This window comes from Pomacea canaliculata, linkage group LG3, assembly GCF_003073045.1.
Source record: "Pomacea canaliculata isolate SZHN2017 linkage group LG3, ASM307304v1, whole genome shotgun sequence".
NCBI classification, from domain to species: Eukaryota; Metazoa; Mollusca; class Gastropoda; order Architaenioglossa; family Ampullariidae; genus Pomacea; species Pomacea canaliculata.
In genome coordinates, this window is record NC_037592.1 from 9,101,034 (window position 1) to 9,124,208 (window position 23,175).

The window sequence follows — 23,175 nt, forward strand, 5'->3', positions numbered from 1 at the left end:
TTCCTCTGGAGATTTATGGCTTTCTCCATCCTTACTGTTTGTTCCCTGATTCCTCTTTCAATCTTATATGCTTAACTTTTGTTCTTTGCCTGCATTGTTATTTCTTGGTCTATCCTTCCTTCTTCAGTACTCTCCCATTGTCTATGTGTGTGATAATATGAGGTACCGTTGCGCAATTTTCAAGTGAGTGCTGTTGACATCTCCGTGTGCAGGGTGGCGTGGACGGGTCTATACCTCGAGAACTTTGGGAGTTTGGGTGAAATGAGGTTTGCTTAGTAACATTTTAGGAAGTGCTTCACAGTATTCAGTCCATTAGTTAAGAAAATAATTTACTTTTCCCTGAGAGAAATGTCTTTATGTCTTCGGTATGTAAAACATTTTTAACATCTTCGTAAGGATGCTCATTATCCAGTCAGCGAAACTTTCCCCAACAACCAGCACCCACCCACCCCCACCCCACACACGCACACACACGCACGGACGCACACGCGCAGAGACATTGTGAGAGAGAGAGAGAAGGAGATGGGGAGTGTGGCAAATGGACTTAGTGTCAGTGGTCGATATTTTAATGCAGTCAAGAGTAAACTAGAAAAGGCTTTTTTTAATAGGGTGTGATTGCAATAAATGTTAGGTGCCCTTCAGGCCTGTTTGTTACAGTGTTATGTCATTTCACTAGTAGGTTTCTTTCAAAAACAGGATTTTCTAATGAATAAATCAATATCCACTTTCACAACATCAGGCTTTGACTCCATCCTCTTCCATTTTTTCCCATTCATACTACGTCTCTATTCACTAAGACAATGATCGATTAGAATATAATTTTGCTATAAAATGTAAATTTAAATACTTGAGCATGAAGTAACACAACTAAAATAATGGGTATGTGTGTGTTAACAGTGTGTGTGCGTGCATGCTTGTATGACGTGTCCTCAACAACGTATACTTTATGCAGACCACATTTCTTTCCACTAGCATTCAGTTTTAAACTTGTTGGTGGTGAACACTTGGCATCATTTTACCATAATGTAGCAACATGTACATCGTACCAGGGACACTTCGAAGACACAGTGCGATAACAACGAAACTGTCAGTCAAGTGAACAATTCCGGCAATTAAACACTGAACATCCGGACAGAGGAATTGCTGAGTAGTTACAGGGCGTGGTGACAGTTGACTGTTGACTCACCAGCGTGTCTCCTCCTTCTTCCCCAAACTGTTTACAAGGTCGTGTTCTCTGTTGTCATATGGTCTTAGTTACTGGTTCGGTGTAAAATATCAATCCTCTTTCCTCCATGTCACAAGTATAGATGTGTGTGTGTGTTGTTAATGATGACAATAACTAGCTGACTTCAACGACGATAGCAATGTACGTGATATCACTGATGACAACCTACCTGACACTTACCACGTCCAAATATACGTAATCACCTGTAAGGTTCAGTCTTGTTTCATCACGTGTCTCTTGCTCCAAAGAATTTTTGTTTTTGAGAGTCGAGGCACTGACAGACAGGGGACACCCACTATTTTGTCAGATATTTATTTCAGTTGCTTCCTCTAAAGTCCTTTTCACAAAGTGAGGCGACAGCCACCTGGACACTTTCAGGTTTTGATTTACTTTGCTTGGACTTACCAGGGATTTAGATATTCTCTGCACTCATTTGCACCCACATTGTCTCAGTCCTGAACACAGCAAACAACACACGAGTTGATCAGAGCAAGTTTTATTCATCGAGATACAAAGGGAAATAACCTGAAGTACGAGAGATGAATCTAGTCAGAGTGATTCCCCTTAGCATTGGTCAATTACAAAGGTTGACTGAGAGAGGGCAGCTGACTGGAAATGACACGGAAAAACTGAAGAGAGACAAAAGAAAGTTAGTATTAGGTAGAATTTCGCCCTACTAATTATATTTTCCTTTTTACTTGTTTCCTTTCACCGGAAGCTCCTTACAATGTCTCTACTGTTTACTGCACTGTGTTGCCCTAAAAGTTTCCAAAGGTCCATTTTCTCGCTGGGCATATTTTTCGGAAGAAAAAGTGACATGAGCTGTAATAATACCACCTCATTCCCCTGCCTTTTTTAATCACCCTCATAAGCACTCCAAAACAAGGGCGAACATTTGAAAAAATTCAAAGTTTGCAGTCTTTTCTGTCAAAACAAAAAAAAAAACAAACAACCAGAAAAACAAAAAAAAAAAAAAAAAAAAAAAAAAAAGGAAGAAAAGAAAAAAAGGAGGCGTGAAGTGGTCAAGTTACCCGGAGAAGTGACCTCTAGTGCTCACAGATGTAACAGTGCTACACGGCCTTGACATTTGTATTGGAACTTGTGGTCTCCTGTTCACTGTAGTAACCTGACAACCCGGGAACTCAGCTCCACGTCTCTTCGAGCAAGGATATAATCGCTTTGTTGGAGCAGGAAAATATTCTTATCAGACATGATACCCTTGACCCATCTGTGTCAATACACGAAAGAAAATTAGATTTGGTGTGAAAGATAGTGGTGTGTATTTTGTACTGTTGTCGTGGTTTTCAACAAGTGTCATTCATACTTTATAGAGAAGTATTCTGGGTTAATACCAGCACGTGTTGAATTATCGAATTCAAATTTATTATTTGACTCCTAAAATGTTGAAATTTAATTAGTGTGTCTACAATTTATTCTTTTTGTGAATTTTTAAATAGAGTCAATGTACCATTTTTTTTCATCTTTCTGCCTTTTTATCTATCATAAAACGAAAGAAAGACAGAAAAGAAAAAGAGAGAAAGAGGTATAGACATAAAAAAGAACAAGAAAGATGTGGAGCAGATAGACTGGAGGCAACTGGTTATTTTAAATGTAAATAATAGCAAATTCAACAGAAGTAATCTCCCTTTAAAATACTCACATCATTCCTTACGTGCGACTACAGGACAGTTTATTGGATTTAAAATTTTATAGTAGTTTATTCTGACTATTTTAGAATAATTAGAGTGCATGGACTGTAGTAAACACTTCCGGGTTCTGACACAATCTACTTCCATTTTCCTCCATTTACATCGTCACTCTTCATAAAAAACACAACGACAGATTAGAGTTTATGTCATTCATTCATCTTTAAACAAATAAAGGGACATAACCAGGAGCACATGAGGAAGGGAGATAACGTAGGATGACGTGTGCAAAAAATAACAGTGAGTCACATCACGAATCTGTATCCCCTGGATGGCTCAAAGACAAAGGATGCCACTGTGCAAGTGTCAAAGCAAGACATGTGGTGAGCGGCTCAGACAAAAGCTTCACTCCATTGAGAGCCAAGACTTGTTTGAAGCGGAAGTCTGTCAACTGCTCGCCGAGACTAGCAGCGGAGAACATCGCAAGAGGCCGAGCGTTGGTCTGGGCACACAGCCATCCACCTGTACAGGTCCGTGACAGACACAGGTGAATGGACATGAGGACAAGAACTTGCACCTGCACTGACTCTCACATCTGCACATCGGGCCGAGCTATTAGAAGCGTTGTAAATGAAATCTGAAAAAAAAACTATAGAGAGAAGAAAGTTGTTAATTATATTTCTATACTTTAATTATATTTTTTTAAAACTTTGTTCCAGTAACACTGGAGTCATACAACCATCTGCTTACTGTTGCTTATTGTTTATTTACTAATTCAATCCGTTCGAAACTCACAAATTGGATTCCTAGAAGTTTTCAAGCAGTTTAATATATAAATGATCGGAAATGAATACTTGTGTTTCTGGAAATGTTAAAAATATACATAAATGTTTAGCAACAAGGATAACATATAAATGTAAGACTTCACCATACCAAACCTGCTTGACATTGAGGGGATCCTTGTCGGCTGGTGATTATGTCCTCCCCCACACACCTCACAGCGAATTCAAATGAACGAGACTGAAACAGGTTTCACTGTTGTTCTTTAAGAAAACAAGACATCAGTGAGCAAATTAAAAAAAAAAAAACAAACACTGATATTTACTGAACTTTCCTTACGTCTGTGTGCTGAAAACAAAACAACGGTTGTTTTGTAAATACGTTTAACACTCTTACACTCACTCTAGACTATTAGTGTTACTAGTGTCGATAACGCCTTGCCTCAAAGCAATTGTCAACTAATGGTAGAATTAATACCAGTTTCTTGTGTGGTTCAATTACAAGCATAATAAATATTAAAGTATTTTAACAGCACAAAGGTCTGGTGGGAAGAAAAAAATCAAGGCTTTATTGCCCCGGGGTGCACAATCTCGACGGCACATTGTTAATTAAAATACAATCGCTGCGTGTCGGTGTATGCAGGCTGATCCACTTACCTAACTTCTGTAATGAGTGAAGCGTCTTAATTTGTAACCCTGTGAGTAAATGAACGAAAACATAAGGGAGAAAACCCGGGAACCTTTACATACGTTCCTCTTTCGATTGCTTCCCTTTAAAGGCTTTAAAACTCTACCAATCAAATATTTTCTTGTCTTTTGTTTACTTGGGCGCCATTTTGACATTCGTTGATCGCTATTAGATTTGACGTGGATTTATACTCAAACAACAGAAAATAAAAAGAAAACAGTAAGTAATATTTAAATTCTAATGTATATTCTAATAAATTATGATCTTGTTTGGTAATTTATGTTTGTATATATTACGTAAAAATATTTTTCTTTATTTCTGACTTTTGACCTTGGGCCCGATATCTGAATTCTATGCCGCATAATTTTACTATCTTTGATGTGAGCTTTCTACAAGAAATCAGTACCTATAATTCTTAAATTAACACCACGTAAATGTTTTTAAAATGCTCTTTTAAACGGTGTATCTCATATAGTTGCCTTTTTTGTAGGTTAACAGATATAATTTTTTTAAACTACCATTTAAGATTTTCTTCGTTTTCCGTTAAGTAATGGGCGACAGTGACGACATGGCTGCCAACTTTTCTGAAATAAAGGAAATAATTTTTTTATTTATGATAAAAGCACAATGCCAACATTAAATAAATATCGAAGAATTGTTTTTCTTTTCTTTCTTTTTTTTTTAAACAAAATATCAGTCATAACCTTTCGGTAACAAGATGATATTGTAAGAAACGACTTACGGGTATGCAGAAATCGTTGTTTCAGGTCGCACAGTTGTGAAATAAAAACAAGAAGTGATTAAACATAATTACTGCCTTTAAGAAGTCGGCAGTCAGACCTAACGGCGTTTGTTTTCAAGGGAGACAATGCGTGTTCAGACCTGTAAGCGATGTCGGCAAAAGAGGTTCGATAATAAAAAGTGAGGTGCGGTAGGAACTGGTCGACGACATCATCGCATCATCTAGCGATGATAATTAGAAGTACCTTTGCATAAGTTTCTCACTGTGGCATTGGCAGCGGCAAGGTTTTCCTGTATTGTTGTTAATAAACAGACTTCGGCCTCTTGTGCCAAACACTCGGTGGCATGGATTAGAACCCTGTTGATGGAAATTTTTATGATTTAGAAGTTTGTAAAAAAAATTCGCAACTAAGATACAGATAAGGACAGGGAAACATCACACCGAGTTAGAATACTTTGTATACAAACTCGAAGTGCATGGAAATCACATTACTTGCTAACGCAATGTGACATTGTAAACAAGAGGCTAGAATATTTCATTTTAAAAATTAAAGGATTTTGTATTCTTTCACACTATCAGGGGTATTGAGATATTCATCTCATATATATTGTCACACATTTATATCTACTAGTTTGGCTTTCTTGTGGTGGTGGTGGTGGTGGTGGTGATGATGATGATGATGATTTAATGATAAAGATGAGTTATATAGCATTTTTCCTTCACCATCAAAGGCAGGATCAAACTCTACAAAAAGAAAACACACACATCTGATATCAAAAGATCTCATAATGGGTATTGCTGATAAGAACCGTTACTTTAGCAAATCCAGTTGCTTTTAAATTTTCAGCACTAGGTCAAGTCTTTTAAAGAGCATGTATCTTAGTCAGTAAAAGTTCCATTGTCAGTTTTATTGAAAAATTGCATAGTGCACTATTTAGCGTTACCGTCTCATTGGTTTTAGTAAAATGAGAGACGGAAAGAAACTGGGACAGAGAGACAGGCAGGAAAGGAGGGAAGACGATGGATTACGGTAAAAGCACAACACTCCACAACATTCTGTTCTGTTTATTTACCTGCACCATGTACTGGGAGTAAGTATGGCCGCTCCGACGTCATCAGCGGAAAGCGAGACAGAGACCAGTGTCTCCAAGTCACCAAGACTGACCCCCGGCACCAGCTGTGCTTTGTCAACACACGTCCTGACACTTGGACAGGACCAAGTCTTTGTTGTGTTTTGCTCAAAAACTTCAAAATAACAATCATACCTGGTCATTTCACCTGACTTCACTGCAGCCATTAAATTTAAAGATAATTGATATGTTTCTGGTTTTTTTTACAAAATTGATTATTATTCATGTTATTGCTAAACTGATAAGTAAGTAAATAAATTCATCGTTTAGGTAAAAAAAAGGAGTAACAAATTATTAATCTGACAAATAAAAGTCAGCAACATTTAATATAAAATGCTATAAAATCTTGTCGATTGTTTATGAAAGTAAGACAAGAGAAACACATATTTGAAGGCGAAATATAAAGACAATGTAAGTGTCAAGACGATGCTGTGTGTTTACCTTTACAAACCGCCTCGTAGCTTTTTACAACTTGCTGCCATTTGTGACTGAGGCTGTCCCTACATGAACTGGTGCTTTGAGAGAGACACTGGAACCGCGGCACAAGACTCCTAGAAAATGTAATGTATGAAAAAACATTTGCGTAACATTTAATTTTGTTTGTTTATGCAGAATCGAAAAGTCTTAACGATGCATACAGCATCAAAACGCTTAAGTTATTTTAAACAACTTAGGATAACGTATAGCTTTTTTTAAAAAAATGTTTAGATTATTAATTGCATCTTGCCTGCAAGTGTCGTTTGTCATTGTCTCCACAGCAGAATACAGTCTGGCAAACAGGTAGTCTACCTGATCCTGAGCATCCATCCAGCAAGTAAAAGCACTGGGACACTCTGATTTAAATAAAACTTTTGTGTCACGGACGATGATACTAGAAAAGTGCAGATTAGTATTCTAGTAGTCGACTGATTATCCGTTTCTGAATATAATCAGGTAATTGAACAGATATCAATAAGGAACGTTTCAGTAGAAGCAGTCAGAGTGACTACTCCTACACAACAGTTAAACCTACTACAACAATAACTACAACTACTACAGCACTACAATAAAAAATAATTACTGCATGAACATCTACTATAATAACAACAAAAGCCACAAAAATGACTAAAATAAACTTGACTGTAAAATAATATATTTCAATTTCACATGTAAAATTCTTTATATTTATATTAAACAGTTTAAAGTACACAATGTGAATGTCTTGTAATGTCTTGTAGAAACACGACCTGTTGTACAAGCTCCTGCTGCCATTTTAAATGTAACGGAGAGCGACTGCCACACTGTTGTAGCCTTATCACAGCCTTTGATCTTCCCTGCACAGTTCTTGTAACTGTCCATAGTCTTGCTGGAGGACAGGAAAGGGGAGACAGATATTTTAACAAATGTGAAGGACGAGGCAAGCCACCTACAGAGACAGCAGACAAACAAACACTCTAAAAGGTCTGCTTCAATGACTTTTTATCAATTGGACTGAGATCTGCATAGGATATTATTTTACTAAATGTGAGTGTAACATCATCCTTCATTTTGTGACTCAGCCCTCGAATATCACCATTGTAATCTATGGACTCTTTCATAGCGATATGTGTGGCCATTGGCAGAATTCAAACTGAATACTGATGAGACATTTCTTTGGACAATCCTGACGAGAAGAATTTGGATTTTGAGCTTAATGGTCCCTAAAATTCTGTCCCTCCTTAGACTTCTTGTTTTACAACGACCTCAACTCAGTTCTTTGGCATAAAACGTAAAGAAAATGTTTTTTTTCTGCAGCGGACCTTTAAAAAACGCGAAAAAACAGAGAGGAATGTCGTGAAAAATATTAACCTTGTGAAAGTCGTGTTTTCATTAGTACTCTTAAGCAAAGACAAATACAATAAAGTAGTGTCTATATGTCTGAATGAAGAAACCCTCTCCTATACAAACCACATGTTGTCGGCGTCCAGGAGGTCGGCAGTACACGCGCACTTCACGAACTCCACTGCACACAGGTTGTCTACACAGAGACGTGGAGGCGAACAGCGAGAAATTCTTTAAAAAATCTCAATACAACTTTAGTTCTCTCGCTCTTTGTCTACCTTCAATCATGTTACTTCTTATTGTGTCATCATCACCATCACCACTGAAGTAGTTTATTATGTAGTCATCAAGACACAAGCCCATTGCCTCTCTCTCTATTTATATATATATATGTTTGTATTTACTACACAATCATTCCACTTTAATTGCATTTAGAATGGCAAAATCTATTCCTTGGTTACTAAACTAAATGTGCGTTACAGACCGGTCAGGTGAGTAGTTTGTTCACTACACAGTCACTGGACCGCAAATCGTTGATAAGTTTTTTTATTCTTATAATGTCAATGTCAAGATAATGAAATATAAACAATTACAATAAGCTGTTCAAAAATAAATTATTTATTGTGATGTTCCCGGATATCTCTAAGGAAGAGAGAACAGGATTAGAAGAGGTTAGTTGACTACCAAGAGGAGAATAGTATCACACAATCTGACTCTGACACCTCACTCCTCTCACAAGAAGATCACGAGATTACCTTTATCTTCAAAGAAAGTAAATTTCCGTATTTATTATCTTCTTCTTGTGTAGTTCTCTTCTGATGTATATCAGAAACCGTATTTTGTCTTTCTGATGCTTGGTTATTCAATATATATATATATAAAATTATTTTGTAATTACCTTTGGAACAAGGGTCAGTGTAAGACTCTTGAAGGTTTCTTAACTCACTGATGAACTCAGGGTCGTCGTCACACACATATGTCAGCAAAATATTATTAGCACAAGTTTCCATTTCCTCAAAGGAACTGTTGGCGAAAATAAAAAAAAAATACTTTTCCTTATGTTATGATTATATTTATGGTTTAAATATTAGAGTTAGAGATACACGGAGAGTGAAAGAAAGAGAGACAAAACAATAGAGTGAGCCTGTGCATGAGAGACCGCAACATATCTAAGAATAGTATGATAAAGTTTAAAAGGTAAATTAGTAATACACATAAGCATTGAGTCAACGAGGGAGAAGAGACAGAAAACTGAATGCAAAGACATGCAAAGCTCAGGTAACTCACGTGCAGGTAGTTTCCACAGATTGGATGACGTGGCACTGGACTAACTGGATTGACTGGCGGGTTCTGACACCAAACTGTGCATCTGACTTGAGAGATGGATTGCAGGCATGAAGAAACCCTGAACAGCTGTGTCTGTTATCAGTTCCTGTACAACAGACAATAACCACAAAAGAAGTATAAGAAATTGCTTCCCACTTTACCTCCAAACATGTTTTCTCCTTACATAAGGAGCAATGTGATGATCTCTTCTTCATTTCCCCTATAATATTGCTACTGATGTGTGCTACCCTTTACGGATTTGACATGGCGGGTACGAAACACGCTTCTGCGCTAGATATTTAAAAGTCGATATAAAATACTTGGATGTGGTTTTGCTGGTCTTAGGTCTTTGTCACATACCCCAGAGTTTCAGTACAAACTATGTGTTTCTCATCACATCTGCTTTTCTGCGTGGTGACAGTTTGGACAGCAGACCAAGACGAAGTTTTCCATGTACCAATGATTTCAAATTGCAGGCACATACTGAGAGCTCTTATTACCAAGAACCTGCTCTCATCTTTTTAAGACATATTTACAATCAGCAGGTTTGCTGCAGTACTAACCTTTTTCAACATATTTCACTTTAATGAATTTTTATTTTATGCAAGATTTGCCTTGGCTTATTAGACGAAATTTTATTTGGAGGCATATATACCAAAAAAAAAAAAAAAAAGAAAAGCAAGAAAGAAAGGAATAATAAGTAAATAAACAAAACGGTTATTTTTCAGTAGCCATCATGATATTATTTACAAAGTTAAGCAGTAAGCAGGTCTACACAGTGTACAATTTATGTCTATAAAATAGACAAAAGGCATTTCATTTTCTCACATAATTCACTGACACTTTACATCTACCTTCACATAGTTCAAGTGTGACATTGAAGGCCGATGCTTGTTGTCCGTCTGATGCATTTAGGTGACAGTCGTCAGCCTTCAGGCATGTTTGTACATGTATCAGTAGTCTGTTGATTGAGAAATTTAGAACTCATTTAGAGATTTAGTTACGGATAGCTAACAAATGTCTGAGTTTTTTTTTCAGATTTCTAGTATTTAATAGACTTTAATAAAAAGTTTTGCCGTCGTGTGAGCATCCTCTCCCACCACACATTGCATTTACCAATACCTGTAAACTAAACTTGTGCTGAGTAATGTGATATACTATCATGGAATAAAGATGTACAGTGTCTTCCGATGTATATACACACACACATATCGTGTACTAAAATGTTGCTGCGATAAATGTCAAACCCTAAAATCATTCTATATAGTGCGATGCATTCAAATGCTGTATAGTTGTACCGTATTATGCGATATAAATCATACACTAAACCTGTGTTGTGTAGTGTCATACATATCAAAGACTTGCTGTGTGCAAAATAGTATAGTTTGAGTATATATTACTTTGTACATGACAGCATACTCACGTGCACCACCAGCCTGGATTGTTGATGTTGACAACAATGTTTACATATTTCTCATTGTCAAACGTTTCCTCTCTTGTAACGTCGTCTTGGAAAAGGACCCCCGCTGTGAAGTCTTTTTTCCCTACACAGGTCTTGAAGGATGAACAGTTGGAAGACTTTGGCCACAGTATAAAAGCTAAAATGCAACAGATTGTAGTAATCGTGTTTAGTACTGCATTTGATCTGATCACAGTGTAAAATATTTGTTTTCCTTTTCAGATATCTGAATGTGTCTGTCCATGGTTTTATTTTGATTTTCTTTTTCGTAGTTAGCCAACTAACTTATTTCTGTTATTTTCACTTGTACAACCCAGCCCCCAACCCGATAAAAAGGGTCTGCAATGACGCAGTTGAAAGAAAAGAGTGGAAACAAAGGTTAAGAAAAATCCTTATTATTAATGAAGTAGACAACATAATTTACCTATTAGATATTGGAGTATCAATAGTTTTGCTTACTGAAAAATAACCTTGACAAGGTCTAAACAAAGTGTATCTAGGTATGTGTCAAAATGTTATCCTTTGTATTCCTGACAACTTAAAGAATCCTATTTTCTGGATTCCTTAGGACAGTAACACAAAGGTTAGTGCTTATGAACAAACAACACTTGGCGGGAAATAAACGGTGGTAATAAGACTGGTGGCGATGAATTACTTGCTGAGGACGCTTACAGTAAACAAAGTGTTGGGTAAGAGGCAGCTAAGTGTCTACGGGAACTATCCAGATTGATGTTTTTAAGAACGACTTAACCGTTTATTCACTATTTGAAAAGAGTATCACACACTCCCACGGGGAACTCTGCACTATTGTTTGTGATGTCTAAGAGCCAAATGCCGTTAAATAAATAAACAACATAATCGCGTCAACAAGATAAGTCACGTAAAACAAGAAACGTTCATCCATTTTCAGGTTTGATGATATTTTTATTTGTATATTTAGTATTTTGTACCTGTATCTTAGATTGACCTCTGTCTGCTTAATTATTCCATGTTGTCGATATTTGATTTCACTCGTACTGTTCTTTTTGTGCCAAATTCAAAAATAAATAATTAACGATTTCTTTTATTTTTTAAAATGTTTTTTTTTAACATTTAAAGCAAACAAAAATTCAACTACGAAATAAGAAGGACAAATGCATTTCCTGTCCTGTAACAAAATGAGCGCCACCTGTGAAAATTGTCCTTCTTTACCCTCAAATATCTCTTAATGTTCTCATCTAATCTGACTTGACACACATTCTTAGTGTCCAATATATTATTATCATATAACCCTGACATATAAGATTTTCAGTCAGAATCTCGATCCCTCAATAAACTGTAGCAGGAGTTTGTCTTTACCTGAACAAACTGCCTGAAAGCTTCTTTCAATCCTCAGCCAGTTCTCAGAGTGGTTGGTACTGCAGGCTTTGGTGTTGGCTGACAAACACTGGAAGAGTGTTCTATAATACCTAGAAAAAATAGTAAGCTGTTGATTGTTACCATGTGGATGTTAGGCAGTTAAAATAATAACTGGTAATTACATACTGCAATCAATAAACTTAATCGATATATCCAATCAGATCTAGGACTCCCAGGTGCATTGTCTTTCTCCAAGCAATGTAATAATAGGTATGCATGACTGGAAACTAGTCAAGCCAAGCTGTCACCTGCTAGTAACCGTTTATATACGTGTTTATAAAATCAAAACATTATTTATAGCTACCGCTGCTTTTAAAATTCAGATTTATTACTGTAGCAATAGCCCATAGTTCATACATGAAATACTGTACACCTCGCAATGTAGTGGGTAATTTTGAAGGGATAAGGGCTGTGGAAGCAAATCCCTGCGGCAAGGGATCTCAAAGGCTAAAGCACCGACCTTAGGTAGCTCATCTCCATCCCCAAAAGGAACTGAGGAAAGAAGCCTAGCAACCTCCACATGGTGTGATTCACAATCAAATCAGCTGCTACTAACAGGGCCGTTCAAACTTAGCATCGGGAAGTTCAAAACAAGGGTTACGAGGTGCCGACATAGTAAGCTACCATGACCCTGTCTAAATGAGCCTGAAATGGAAGCTCCAAGTTTCCTGTGACTGGGAGAAGTTTGGAGACCCGACCTTTGCAGAGAGATTTAATTCCAAAGCCGGTCAAACGTTGTCCGCGATGAACGAAATACAATGTATTCAACCTTGCTTGAAATATCAAAGGTGTTATTTTAAGTAACTGGGAAAAAAAACTAAGGAGGCAGAGGAAGAACCATGTCTGGGTGTTGAAGGGTAGGTTTGACCAACAGAGAACATTTAAAAGACGAAGCAAACCCCAATCAGCAACAACGTCCAGCATAGCAAATCGGGAGATCAGATAAAGATGACAGAAAAAAGGAGGGGGAATTCAAGAAGGGAAGGGATTGGTATTTTACGCCGAGCCAGCAGCTAAGGCTATATTACGGCAAGGCAGCCAGCCCTGTAAACAGATGCCACACGCAGAGAAAGAACAGCGTGCCCGAGACGAGAAATGAACTCTGGGCAGCCAACCTTCATTGTATTGGTGACAGGCGCTAACCGTTGCGCCACCGGACCTCAGTGAATTCAAGAGCAGTGACTAAAAGGAGAATATGGCACAAGGTGACCTATTTAAAGAAGCAAAATACTAAACAGAACAAAAACTAAAGAACCATTATCGAAATCAGTTACACAAGGAAAGTGGTGCCCAGAGTTATCCAAAATCATCTGAAGATTATTACTCAGAAACTGGCAGATAGAAACACAGGTAAACAGATCTTCAACTGTTGCATCCTTTAACATCAGAGCAGTGTCATTCAAAAACTCATCGACTTTAAAAACGGCGTTTGACAGAGAGAAGTTGCACAAAAAGTTACATCACGGAAAGTCAACGAAGCGGTATACAAGGAAGTCACGTGCTACCGAAAAAAAGCAATGTTCAGATAACAGTATGTGTCCCTCAGGGTTTTCATGCTGTATGTACTTTGAAAACTTTATGCGAGAAATATTTATAATCATCAAACCTTTTCCATCTGTAAAAGTCCCGGATAAAACCCATAACATGGACTGTAGTTGTTGATTCAGAGAAAAGAATCGAAACCAGGCACAAGAACATTGCTTAGGACTCAGTACATGGAACGTCAGACTGTCCAGTCTGTGAAGACCAAGGTCTTCAGCCTGGCGGGCTGCCAAGAAACCATCCAGGCAACACAGAAACAGAGCAAGTTTGAATACTGTCTCCGCAAGACATCTTATAAATGATAGTTGCTGGGCCGTAATTAACCGGAGATCCCACACACGATGGTATGGAAAAACTTGTTATGATTTTTTCACAGCATTTGCATTGTCTGGCGAAGACCCTGCCTTTAAGACACATATGTAACAGTCCCATTATTAAAAGATGAAAATGTCAGAATATCATTCCTCTCGTCGCAGGATCTTCGGTTTTTTGACTGTCTCACTATCATTCAATTGTCTACGCTGCATTAGGTTGTAGTCCAACTCATAATATTTGTTGGGTTAGGCCTTTAAAGACATTCACAAAGTGCAGCAGATATGGGATCTTTTTATAATTGCTAGCGCGTTATTAGTTCAACAAAAAAATCAATTTAAGCATACTTTACGAGAGAACAAGAATAGTTTATGTACATTTTAATGTAGATATAACACAAAAAGAGAGACCCATAAATATTTTTCAACATATAATTAAACACTATATAACATTTGAGCCTAAAACGGGATATTTTATAGGATTGTGTACCTAGATTTGTGTTCCAACTAAGCCACAATTCAAAAGTGAAAGCTCTGAGGTACTAACAGGCTTTTAGAACAGTAGACAAACTTTATCTGACATGTGATCATCACATTAACAAGTGAGTCAGTTATAAAGTGCACTTTTTTAAAAAAGAAAACACTTTGAGGATTAGAATAACAGCTTACAAATTTATTATTAAAGAAGATTTTACAATTTGACAATTTTAAAGAGATAACGAAAGGTTCTTACCTGCAGACGTATCCGTCAACAGCATAGGGATTAGAATCACGGGCATTTAGCACATCAGAAAAACATATAAACGAGGCAGGACACTCTAAGAAGTAAAAAAGAAAAGAACATGACTTAATGAAACTGAAAACTTCTAAAACCTTGGTAATGGTTTCTATATTGTTGATATATTTTAACAAGTAAAAAGAAATCATCATCGTCGTCGTCGTCAACATCATAGTCTTCGTCATCATCGTCGTCATCCTCCTCCTCATCATCATCATCAGCAGCAGCAGCAGCAGCAGCAGCAGCAGCAGCAGCAGCAGCAGCAGCAGCATCAGCACCACTCGCTGTTTAGCTAGCTTATACTACATCAAATACTGCAGGCTACATGAATATCAAAATAGCGTTGCTGTAAACACATAGTATACTAAATGCTAATATTTCGTACCTTTGCCATAAATAAGCATCACTTCCTTAAAAAACAACTTTTTTTCTGTAGGTATCGGCAGACATATTTAGAGCTAATCTGTAAATTTCAGTTTCCAAAACCCCTCCTTTAAATAATTATCCGCTAGCAAAGTACGTGATGCGCACCTGCGATCAACGAGAGCTGCTAACAGTGTACTACGTCACGATGTACACCACTCACAACTATGGCGGCAGTCAACTGGTAAGAGAATATTTGGAGTAACGGTGATATATATATATATGTTTTGTGTATTATATTACAGTAGAATATACATGTGCTTCTCATGCCCCATCGGGTACCGGAAGGGGTGCTCACGTGAGAGGTGCCGGAAGAGGTGCGTCACGTGGGGAACCGCCCCATACAAGTGAAGTGGAACAGCTCCATCTGGCGGAAGTGCATCGTGGCAAGAGTAGTGCTTCCCTGCTATGAGTAGTCTCCACCTTGACGAGAGTAGCGCGCCCCCCTTGCACGAGTTGTCTCCACCTTGACGCCTATTCTCACGCTGCAGTGTTAGGGTTTGTGCGCACAAGATTTTTCATACAAGGCAGCTTTGCACCACCGTTCTGTTCTCACATAGAAACGCCACGAGCAAGTATCTTGCAGGGTGACATCATCCGCACAGTGCATTATGGGTAGTCAACGATACAGCAGACGACATCAACGACCGATATTTTCGGAAGCAACTGCGGTTAGATTCACGAGAATGTAGACGCTTTTTGAAAATGTCATCTTCTACATTTAATGAACTGCTTAATTTAATTAAGCCAGCGATTCGCAGACAACACACGGTCATGAGACTGTATATAAAAGCAGATGAAAGACTGGCAGTGACCCTGCGTTACCTTGGTTCAGATATGCATATTTTTGCTGCTTGGGTTGATGAGAAGTAAAATATTTGGTTATAAGACATGTAGAGAAGGGTGGTAGTGTGTGTGGTAAACTAGAGGCTGGCACTGCGACATTTTCTACTGGGTGACTGTGACTGAATAAAACTAAAATACGACCGCCGGTTTAAAAAAAACTGACTGAGCGGACGGAAGACGTGTGAGGTAGAGATGGCCAAAAAGAAAATCAACTGGGGTATCCCCTTGCAAATTGGCTATTTCGTCTACCAGTACGCCCAACTGAGAATGTTTCAGTTTTATTACGACTGCGTGGACAAGTACGTGAACCGCAGCAACTGTCAGCTGTGCGAGATGGACAAGGATTCGCTCTACATGGCTTTGGCTGCACCTCTCTTCGAAAACGCCGTTCGTCCTGACTTAAAATGCGACTTTTTTAAAAAAAAATACACTCTGTGGTTCCCAGGGCAAGCATGCGACAAGCACCAACAACACTTTGTTTGCAACAAAACACGTGACCAAACTTGGGACCCTTCTCCCTGTCCCGAGTGTCTCCAACACATTAACGAGGACAAGCGCAACTCGGGCTTGTTGAAAACAGAGAACACAGGCAACGGCATCGTGGCTCTCTGCAGTAAGAGCTAGGTGCATCTGTTTGGGCAACACAAATTTTCCACCAAAGGTCTAAACAAATATCAAAACCAACTCGATCAACACCATTTTAAAAACGTTATTGTGCACGCAACAATCCAGCGGTGGCTACAATACCGGTTTAAAACAGATGGAAAATCAATGTTTCTTACTTCAGTCGTTGAAACAAATCTGTTTGAACTTGGTACTTGTTAGCCACCAAGCACCATGGTCTAACTACTATGTTGCCCACTTCACCTACTAAAATACATTTATAAAATAAAACAATTTCTGTTTTGTATGGACTTTTCAGTTTCCAACAGCGATATTAACTGAGGTTAGTGATATTTCGAAAGATATGCCAAGAAGAAAAACCCGTATAAAAGTATCGATGGGTTCTGAAATATACCAGGCTTACATTTTTAAAAGTATACAAACTTTACAGCACAACCAAGATCATCAACAAAGCGAATAAAACTGACCTGTTTTGCAAAGTTCTTTTATAACTTTATAACGTGTAATGGCCCGCATCATGTCTGTAGAATGATTACAGTCCTCAATCTTCTTCAGGCAGTCTTGTACAAGTTTCACTTCTTTGCTGTTAACATAATAAAGAAGCATGTTTGAAACAAAGTGAGAGTTACAGAATGTCAAAATCACCTCAGGCCATTCAAACTCTACACAAAACTGTGTTAAGTACACTTCTTTAAAAGGGACCTATAGCCACTGGTGTAAACAAAGCAAACAATAGAAAACCAGAGAAATTCACAGTTTTAGGTTTGAGATGAGCACAAGCTTTTCAAGAAACCTCTGGCAGACTTTTTGTTGAGCAAAAGAAGACAGGCAAATGAACGTTTTCTGTGTGAAACGTAGTGTGCTAGAGACTGTTTGCTGACATTCACCACATTCAATGTGTGAAGAGCTACGTACCAGGCATGTCTCATCGCCAGCATAGCATTTGACTCATTTCTTTCGTTTAAGGGATTAATCAAACAGGAGCATTTTCTGATCTTCATTTGGCACATACCTATAAAATTTGAGTATTAATAACAAATAAATATAGCGATGGGACAAAAGTCAGACCTAAATTTTCAAGTACAGTTTCCAAAATTAACCTCTCTTACATCTTCTTGTTATTAAGGACGAATTTCCATTCATTTTTGTGCCTCAAAGCTTAGTTTGTATCAAGAATATGACAATTTTATCAGTTATCTTTTGTCAGCATTTATCTACTTTATGATTTTTTAAAATAGAAACACTTACCTCGTGAGCATCTATTCTCGTAATCAGTTCGAAAAAGTTCTAGTTCTCTGAAGACTTTCGTATTGCTACATATAGACATTTTGCTTTTCAGACAAGCCCAAAAGTTACGGTACAAGATGCTGAAACAATTTTCATAAAATGTACACACACACACACACACACACACACAAACACACACAAACACACACACACACACACACACACACACACACACACACACACACACACAAACACACAAACACACACACAAACACACACACACGCAAATCAGAACAGAAACTTTATTGAGGGTGAGCTCTGGTCACTAACGAGGACGGACGTCTGTGCATGTGTTCTGTTGTTTTCTGTGATAACTATGACAGCTATGCTATGGCTTTGAAATTTGGCGGTTGATGGCAGATAATAGCATTTTCGAAAAAAACTCGCTATGAAAAAAAGTTCTTAATGTAACGAGTAGAACTCTGAACACATTGGTCTATAGTGAATGTGGACGCTATGCCTTGTACATTAATTCATATTAGATGTATTGCTTACTGGCTTAAGATACTGATGCCACGTGAGCACTTCCCTAAAAAGCCTATAAAATGTTACTCCGTTTGCACTATGACAGCAAGGTTACTTAGGTTTATCACATAATAACCACATTGTATAAATACGGTTATGGTTTTGTATAGGAAAATCAGTGTTGCCAATGTCAACTTTTTAAGTGAATTCAAGTTACGTTTGATGGATTGTTTTTAACAAGAATGGCATATCAAAGTGAATTCTATCTTAGGTTCTTTCTCTTTACACAAATCTTCCATAATACAGAGCAGTATTCTCTGTGACATTAAGCATATTGGTATGAGAGATGCCCTGGTAAGAGTTAGGCCAGGTGTTCCAGATTTGTGCTATCATAAGCTTTGTTATCGTAATGCTGAAAATCAGAATAGGAAGTGCCCTTTCTGTCAGGATGAAGAAAAAGCAATACATATATCATGTACACATATTATACATATACATCATATTTGTCTGTCCTATGTATGCTGATTTACTAGAAAGCTATATCCGCCAAAATATTATAAAAGACCTTCTCTCTTCAGATTCTAACTCATAATGCTAGACACTAGAATTAATATTTGTAACCCCTAGCCACATTTCTCTACAAAGCATTAGATCGGAGAGATAGGTCCCTAACATAGCGTATTTGTTCTGTGTTTTCTTAGTATTTCAGGTTTTGTAATTTACAGACAGGAATCAGAAATAATAAACAATGAGACAGTCAAACAAAAGTTAAAGACTACCAGACTTACTTGCAATCATTGTCCCAGTGTCTTATAGATTGGCAATGATCTCCATAAATCCATGGCTCATTGGCGACTACTGCATTGAGGATCGACCCTAGAAGAGCCTTGCAAGTATCTACAATTTCTGTGCAGTTCTCTTCTGAAACTGTCGATGAAAAGCAAAAGTGACAAAAGCTTTCTACACAGAAGACCTCAATAAACCAGATTGTAAAATAAAACCAGTATTTTATGCCAAATATAAGGAGAGGCAAAATCAACCAAATCTTTGCGAACATATATATTTGTCAAAATTGTGAAAATTCTCTCTAACTCCTTAGGCATCAATACTACTGAACAATCAATGTGACATAAAATCCTGTTTGTACCTGTTTGTACGATGAAGAGTAGAAGTCCCGTCAGCACCAAGCTGGTCTTAGTCATGTTGGTTGATTAGAGGAGATAATCAAGACAATAGCCCTCTAACGTGCAGAGTGTCGGAAGAGAAAGGGAGAAATGTTTATACCATCAGCGACGTATCGAATGACGGAGAAACACAGGAACACACTGTAGATATACTTGGATCAGAAAATGAGGATTGGACAGAAACTAAACAGCTCTAGTCCTTTGACCACTTACACTATCAGCCCTACACACATTTCCAGTTTCAATTGGCGAAGTTTGATGCATGTCTTGATAACGACGGTGAAGAAAAACATTTAGATTCTATTACTGATCCCAGGCCTCAATGATAAAAACAAAATTCCGGTTTCGCTTGACAGAACTTGCTGACTTGCTCTGGAACAGACCAATGAAATGTGGTCACGTTGAACGACACTTGACATTCGAAGTCAGAAAATAACGGATGTATCTCTTGATTTAAATTAATTACTTAAAGTACAGTTTTCCCCACTTAGAAAATAATGGGTCGATTAATTTGTTTTACAAAAGTCAGGTTACTGAAATACAAATAGTCATTTTTTTTTGCAATCTGCATTAACTATTATGTACATCACGGAATGTATTTTAACGGTAATTGATAGTTATACCTAAATACTTGTAATTTTCAAGCAACTTGGTTTGAAAAGTCTTCTAGTCTAAGGACCCACAAAACTCCCTCTTTAACCTTTGCCTGAGTCAGGATTTTTCATGCAGGTGTCGGAAAGCTGGTCCATGGATTTCATAACTGTTTTCTTCAAACCTATTTTGATGCCAAGGTGTGTTATTCCAGGCTTTTGTGAGCCTTGACCAGAGCTGGGTGCTGGATATTCTTATCTCTAACTGGTACTTTTGGTCTTGAGTCCATTCCTTTTACAAGAAGTGCAATTCCCTTGCTCGGTGTAGTGAGCTGTGGTGGGTCTCGTATTTTTTCGTGTTTTCGTGTGCCTGAAGTCTTCTGTTACACGCCACTTGAAGCAGAAAATATGGAAGACAGTTTTCACAAACAAAAGTCATTTTCGAATTCTACAAATAAGGCATTCATGAGGCCCTCAATATCGGAACAGAATACTAGATTACCTTCCTTTCTGAAGAAAGGCTCCAACTGCTGGTGGTGCTTTTGATATGAAGTCATTGTGACATCTTCTTCTAGAAGATTCCATTGTTGGAGTCTTGAACCCATCAATCCTTGGATGTCCAAATCACGAACCAGGTCGTTTAGCTCTTCCTGTGTGTGGGTTGATGATGCACCACAGTAAAAATCTGGTTCATTGCATGCTGACTGACCAGGAGAAGAATAGGTGAGGTCACCGTCGTCATCAGCTGAATCAAGAGAATACTCTGCTGGAGGTTCTGCAATAGGAAGTCCCTCACCATGTGACACTGATCTCAATACAAGCGGAATGTTGGGGTAGACTATTCTCGACTTCGTTTCCTTCGTTATCCCGCCGGAAAGAGGAGGAACCAAAGAAAAGTAACAGTCATTTGGGTGGCTGCTGGGCTCTCTCCACACCATTGAGACTGTAAAGGCATTGATGGTCTTTTGCCGCTGAGTTACTGTGACAGCTGTGTGTCACATGTAGCACAAGATATATGCAGGACCCAAGGCTTGTCTTGGTCGCCAATCTTGCATCCGAAGTAGAGATGATATGTGTACTTCACTTGAGAATTGATAGTTTCTTCTGGTCGGCAAATGTCCCTTCCCCACAAATGCAGCAAATATTTTTCCACGGTGTTAGCGCACTTTCGAAGCAATCTTTTCTGTATTGTAACTGAATAGATAAAATAATAACAGTTTATGTAACAGTAGTTTAAACTGTCTCCCACGAAGTCTGAAATATTTTCAATGCTCAACTTTTGTGACTGGGCTATATATAGAACACTGTGACGTCAGCTTACTTCAGCAGCCGCCTGGCAGTAGTTCTACATTACATCAGAAAATGATGCAATAAGAGTTTGATGACGTGTGCATGACGATATTATGCACTGTGATGTAATATTACGTCATTCTAGGCTTATTTATGATGTTCTTACAGCCCTAGTGGCAACACGTACACAGTAAACACAGAAAATGAACTCTGTCAACTACATCAAATATCTTTAAAACATATTAGTTTTTAAAATCTGTCACATACATTCGCTAAGAATATTGTATTGTAGGAAAGGACTTACGGGTGTTTCGTTATTTTACGCTACACAGTTGAGAAATTTAAACCGGAATTTATTACACGCTGACAGTTACTGCCATTGAGTAGTCGGTAAAAGCTACATTGCCGGTTTTATTGTATATTTATTTTCTTGTGCATTATTTACTGTTACGATCTTACTCTGCTTGATGAAATGAGAGAGGGAAGGTCACTGAAACAGATAGGCAGATAGACATACATAGAGGGAAAGAAGGGAGGTGATAATGAAAACAAAACAACACTGTGTTCTGGTACTAACAATCTACAACATTGTGTTTACTGTAACAACTTGTATTGAAGGTCTTCGTAAGCTGGGTAAATGTCGTCGAAGGTTTGACCAAGTCTGACAAAGTACTACTGAATAGCAAAATGAAAACTTTTTTCACACAAGGGTGGGCGTCCCATCAGAGGAACCGCCTATCGCCTATAGCTGAGCTTCATCTTCATGGCGAACGTCATGCGAGGGACCTTTCACGATCACTGCACCTCGGAGGTCAATATGTGACATGGGCAGACAACACAGACCTGATGGCAGGAAACAACAGCGACAATACCAACAGACTGACAGTGCAAATATATATGTAATGAGGGTTAGTACTGAGGAAAACAAAGTCTGGTGAACACTAGCGGCAACAGCAACACAGCTATACCTGAAAGGAATACATCTTGAAGAGATGAACCATCTCATGGCTTGGACGACAGCTCCACAGCAGATATTTTCATCCTGATTACAATCTTCTCCAGCTGTGATGATTTTATTGTCAATATTTGCTCTATCACATTATTTGTCATTGCAGGTCATAAGAGTTGACAACGGGGTACCAAAATATAATATATAATTTCTGTTTGAGCAACTACGGAATGTAACTGTCTTCTATTTAGTGTGTGTGTGTATACGATTGATGCAAACTACATAAGTTTTGTTTTGATACTCAATGGTTGTTAAAATGTTTTCTGTTTTGAGATGTAATGATTCTCCATATTTATGGTGTTGAGATTTAGGATAATGGTGTATAATAATGATAAATGCAAAATTTGTAAAGCGGATACTCACACTCCTAAGGAGCATGCTCTTAGCAAGAACAAGAACGAAACATGGACAGAGTACGAGGGACAGGAAAACAAACAAATAACATATGAACTATAAAAGAACAGTACTATACGAAGAATAAACTCAAATACAGAAAACACAAAGAGGAACTAAAGGACAAGAACAAGAGCTGAGAATAACACGATATTGCAAAAGGAAGGGTATGACAAAGGACTAGAATTCTGGGAAAGGTTGTTAGGAGAAATGTTTACAGAAGAGGTGTCTAGCTGGAAA

The 23,175-nt window shown here is 37.9% G+C and overlaps 1 protein-coding gene across 2 annotated transcripts; it reads right to left on the reverse strand.

The window, feature by feature from the left end:
- Nucleotides 1-3,526: 3,526 nt before the first annotated feature.
- LOC112559728 lies at nt 3,527-22,672 on the reverse strand. Of its 2 annotated transcripts, XM_025231088.1 has the most exons (20): nt 20,746-22,672; nt 19,617-20,025; nt 19,258-19,396; nt 17,966-18,084; nt 17,633-17,729; nt 17,185-17,300; nt 14,780-14,864; nt 12,134-12,243; nt 10,760-10,934; nt 10,191-10,297; nt 9,298-9,442; nt 8,909-9,033; nt 8,137-8,206; nt 7,437-7,555; nt 6,938-7,043; nt 6,652-6,761; nt 6,154-6,325; nt 5,325-5,437; nt 4,857-4,922; nt 3,527-3,891 (listed from the first exon to the last, which is right to left on the reverse strand). In XM_025231088.1, exons 2-19 carry the CDS (start codon nt 19,669-19,671, stop codon nt 4,882-4,884), a joined length of 2,004 nt encoding a protein of 667 aa, XP_025086873.1. In that variant the 5' UTR covers nt 19,672-20,025; nt 20,746-22,672; the 3' UTR covers nt 3,527-3,891; nt 4,857-4,881. The 2 variants fall into 2 exon arrangements, with proteins under 2 accessions (XP_025086873.1, XP_025086874.1); XM_025231089.1 differs by lacking the exons at nt 17,633-17,729; nt 19,258-19,396; nt 19,617-20,025; nt 20,746-22,672 and having other exon boundaries at nt 17,966-18,078.
- Nucleotides 22,673-23,175: the final 503 nt, after the last annotated feature.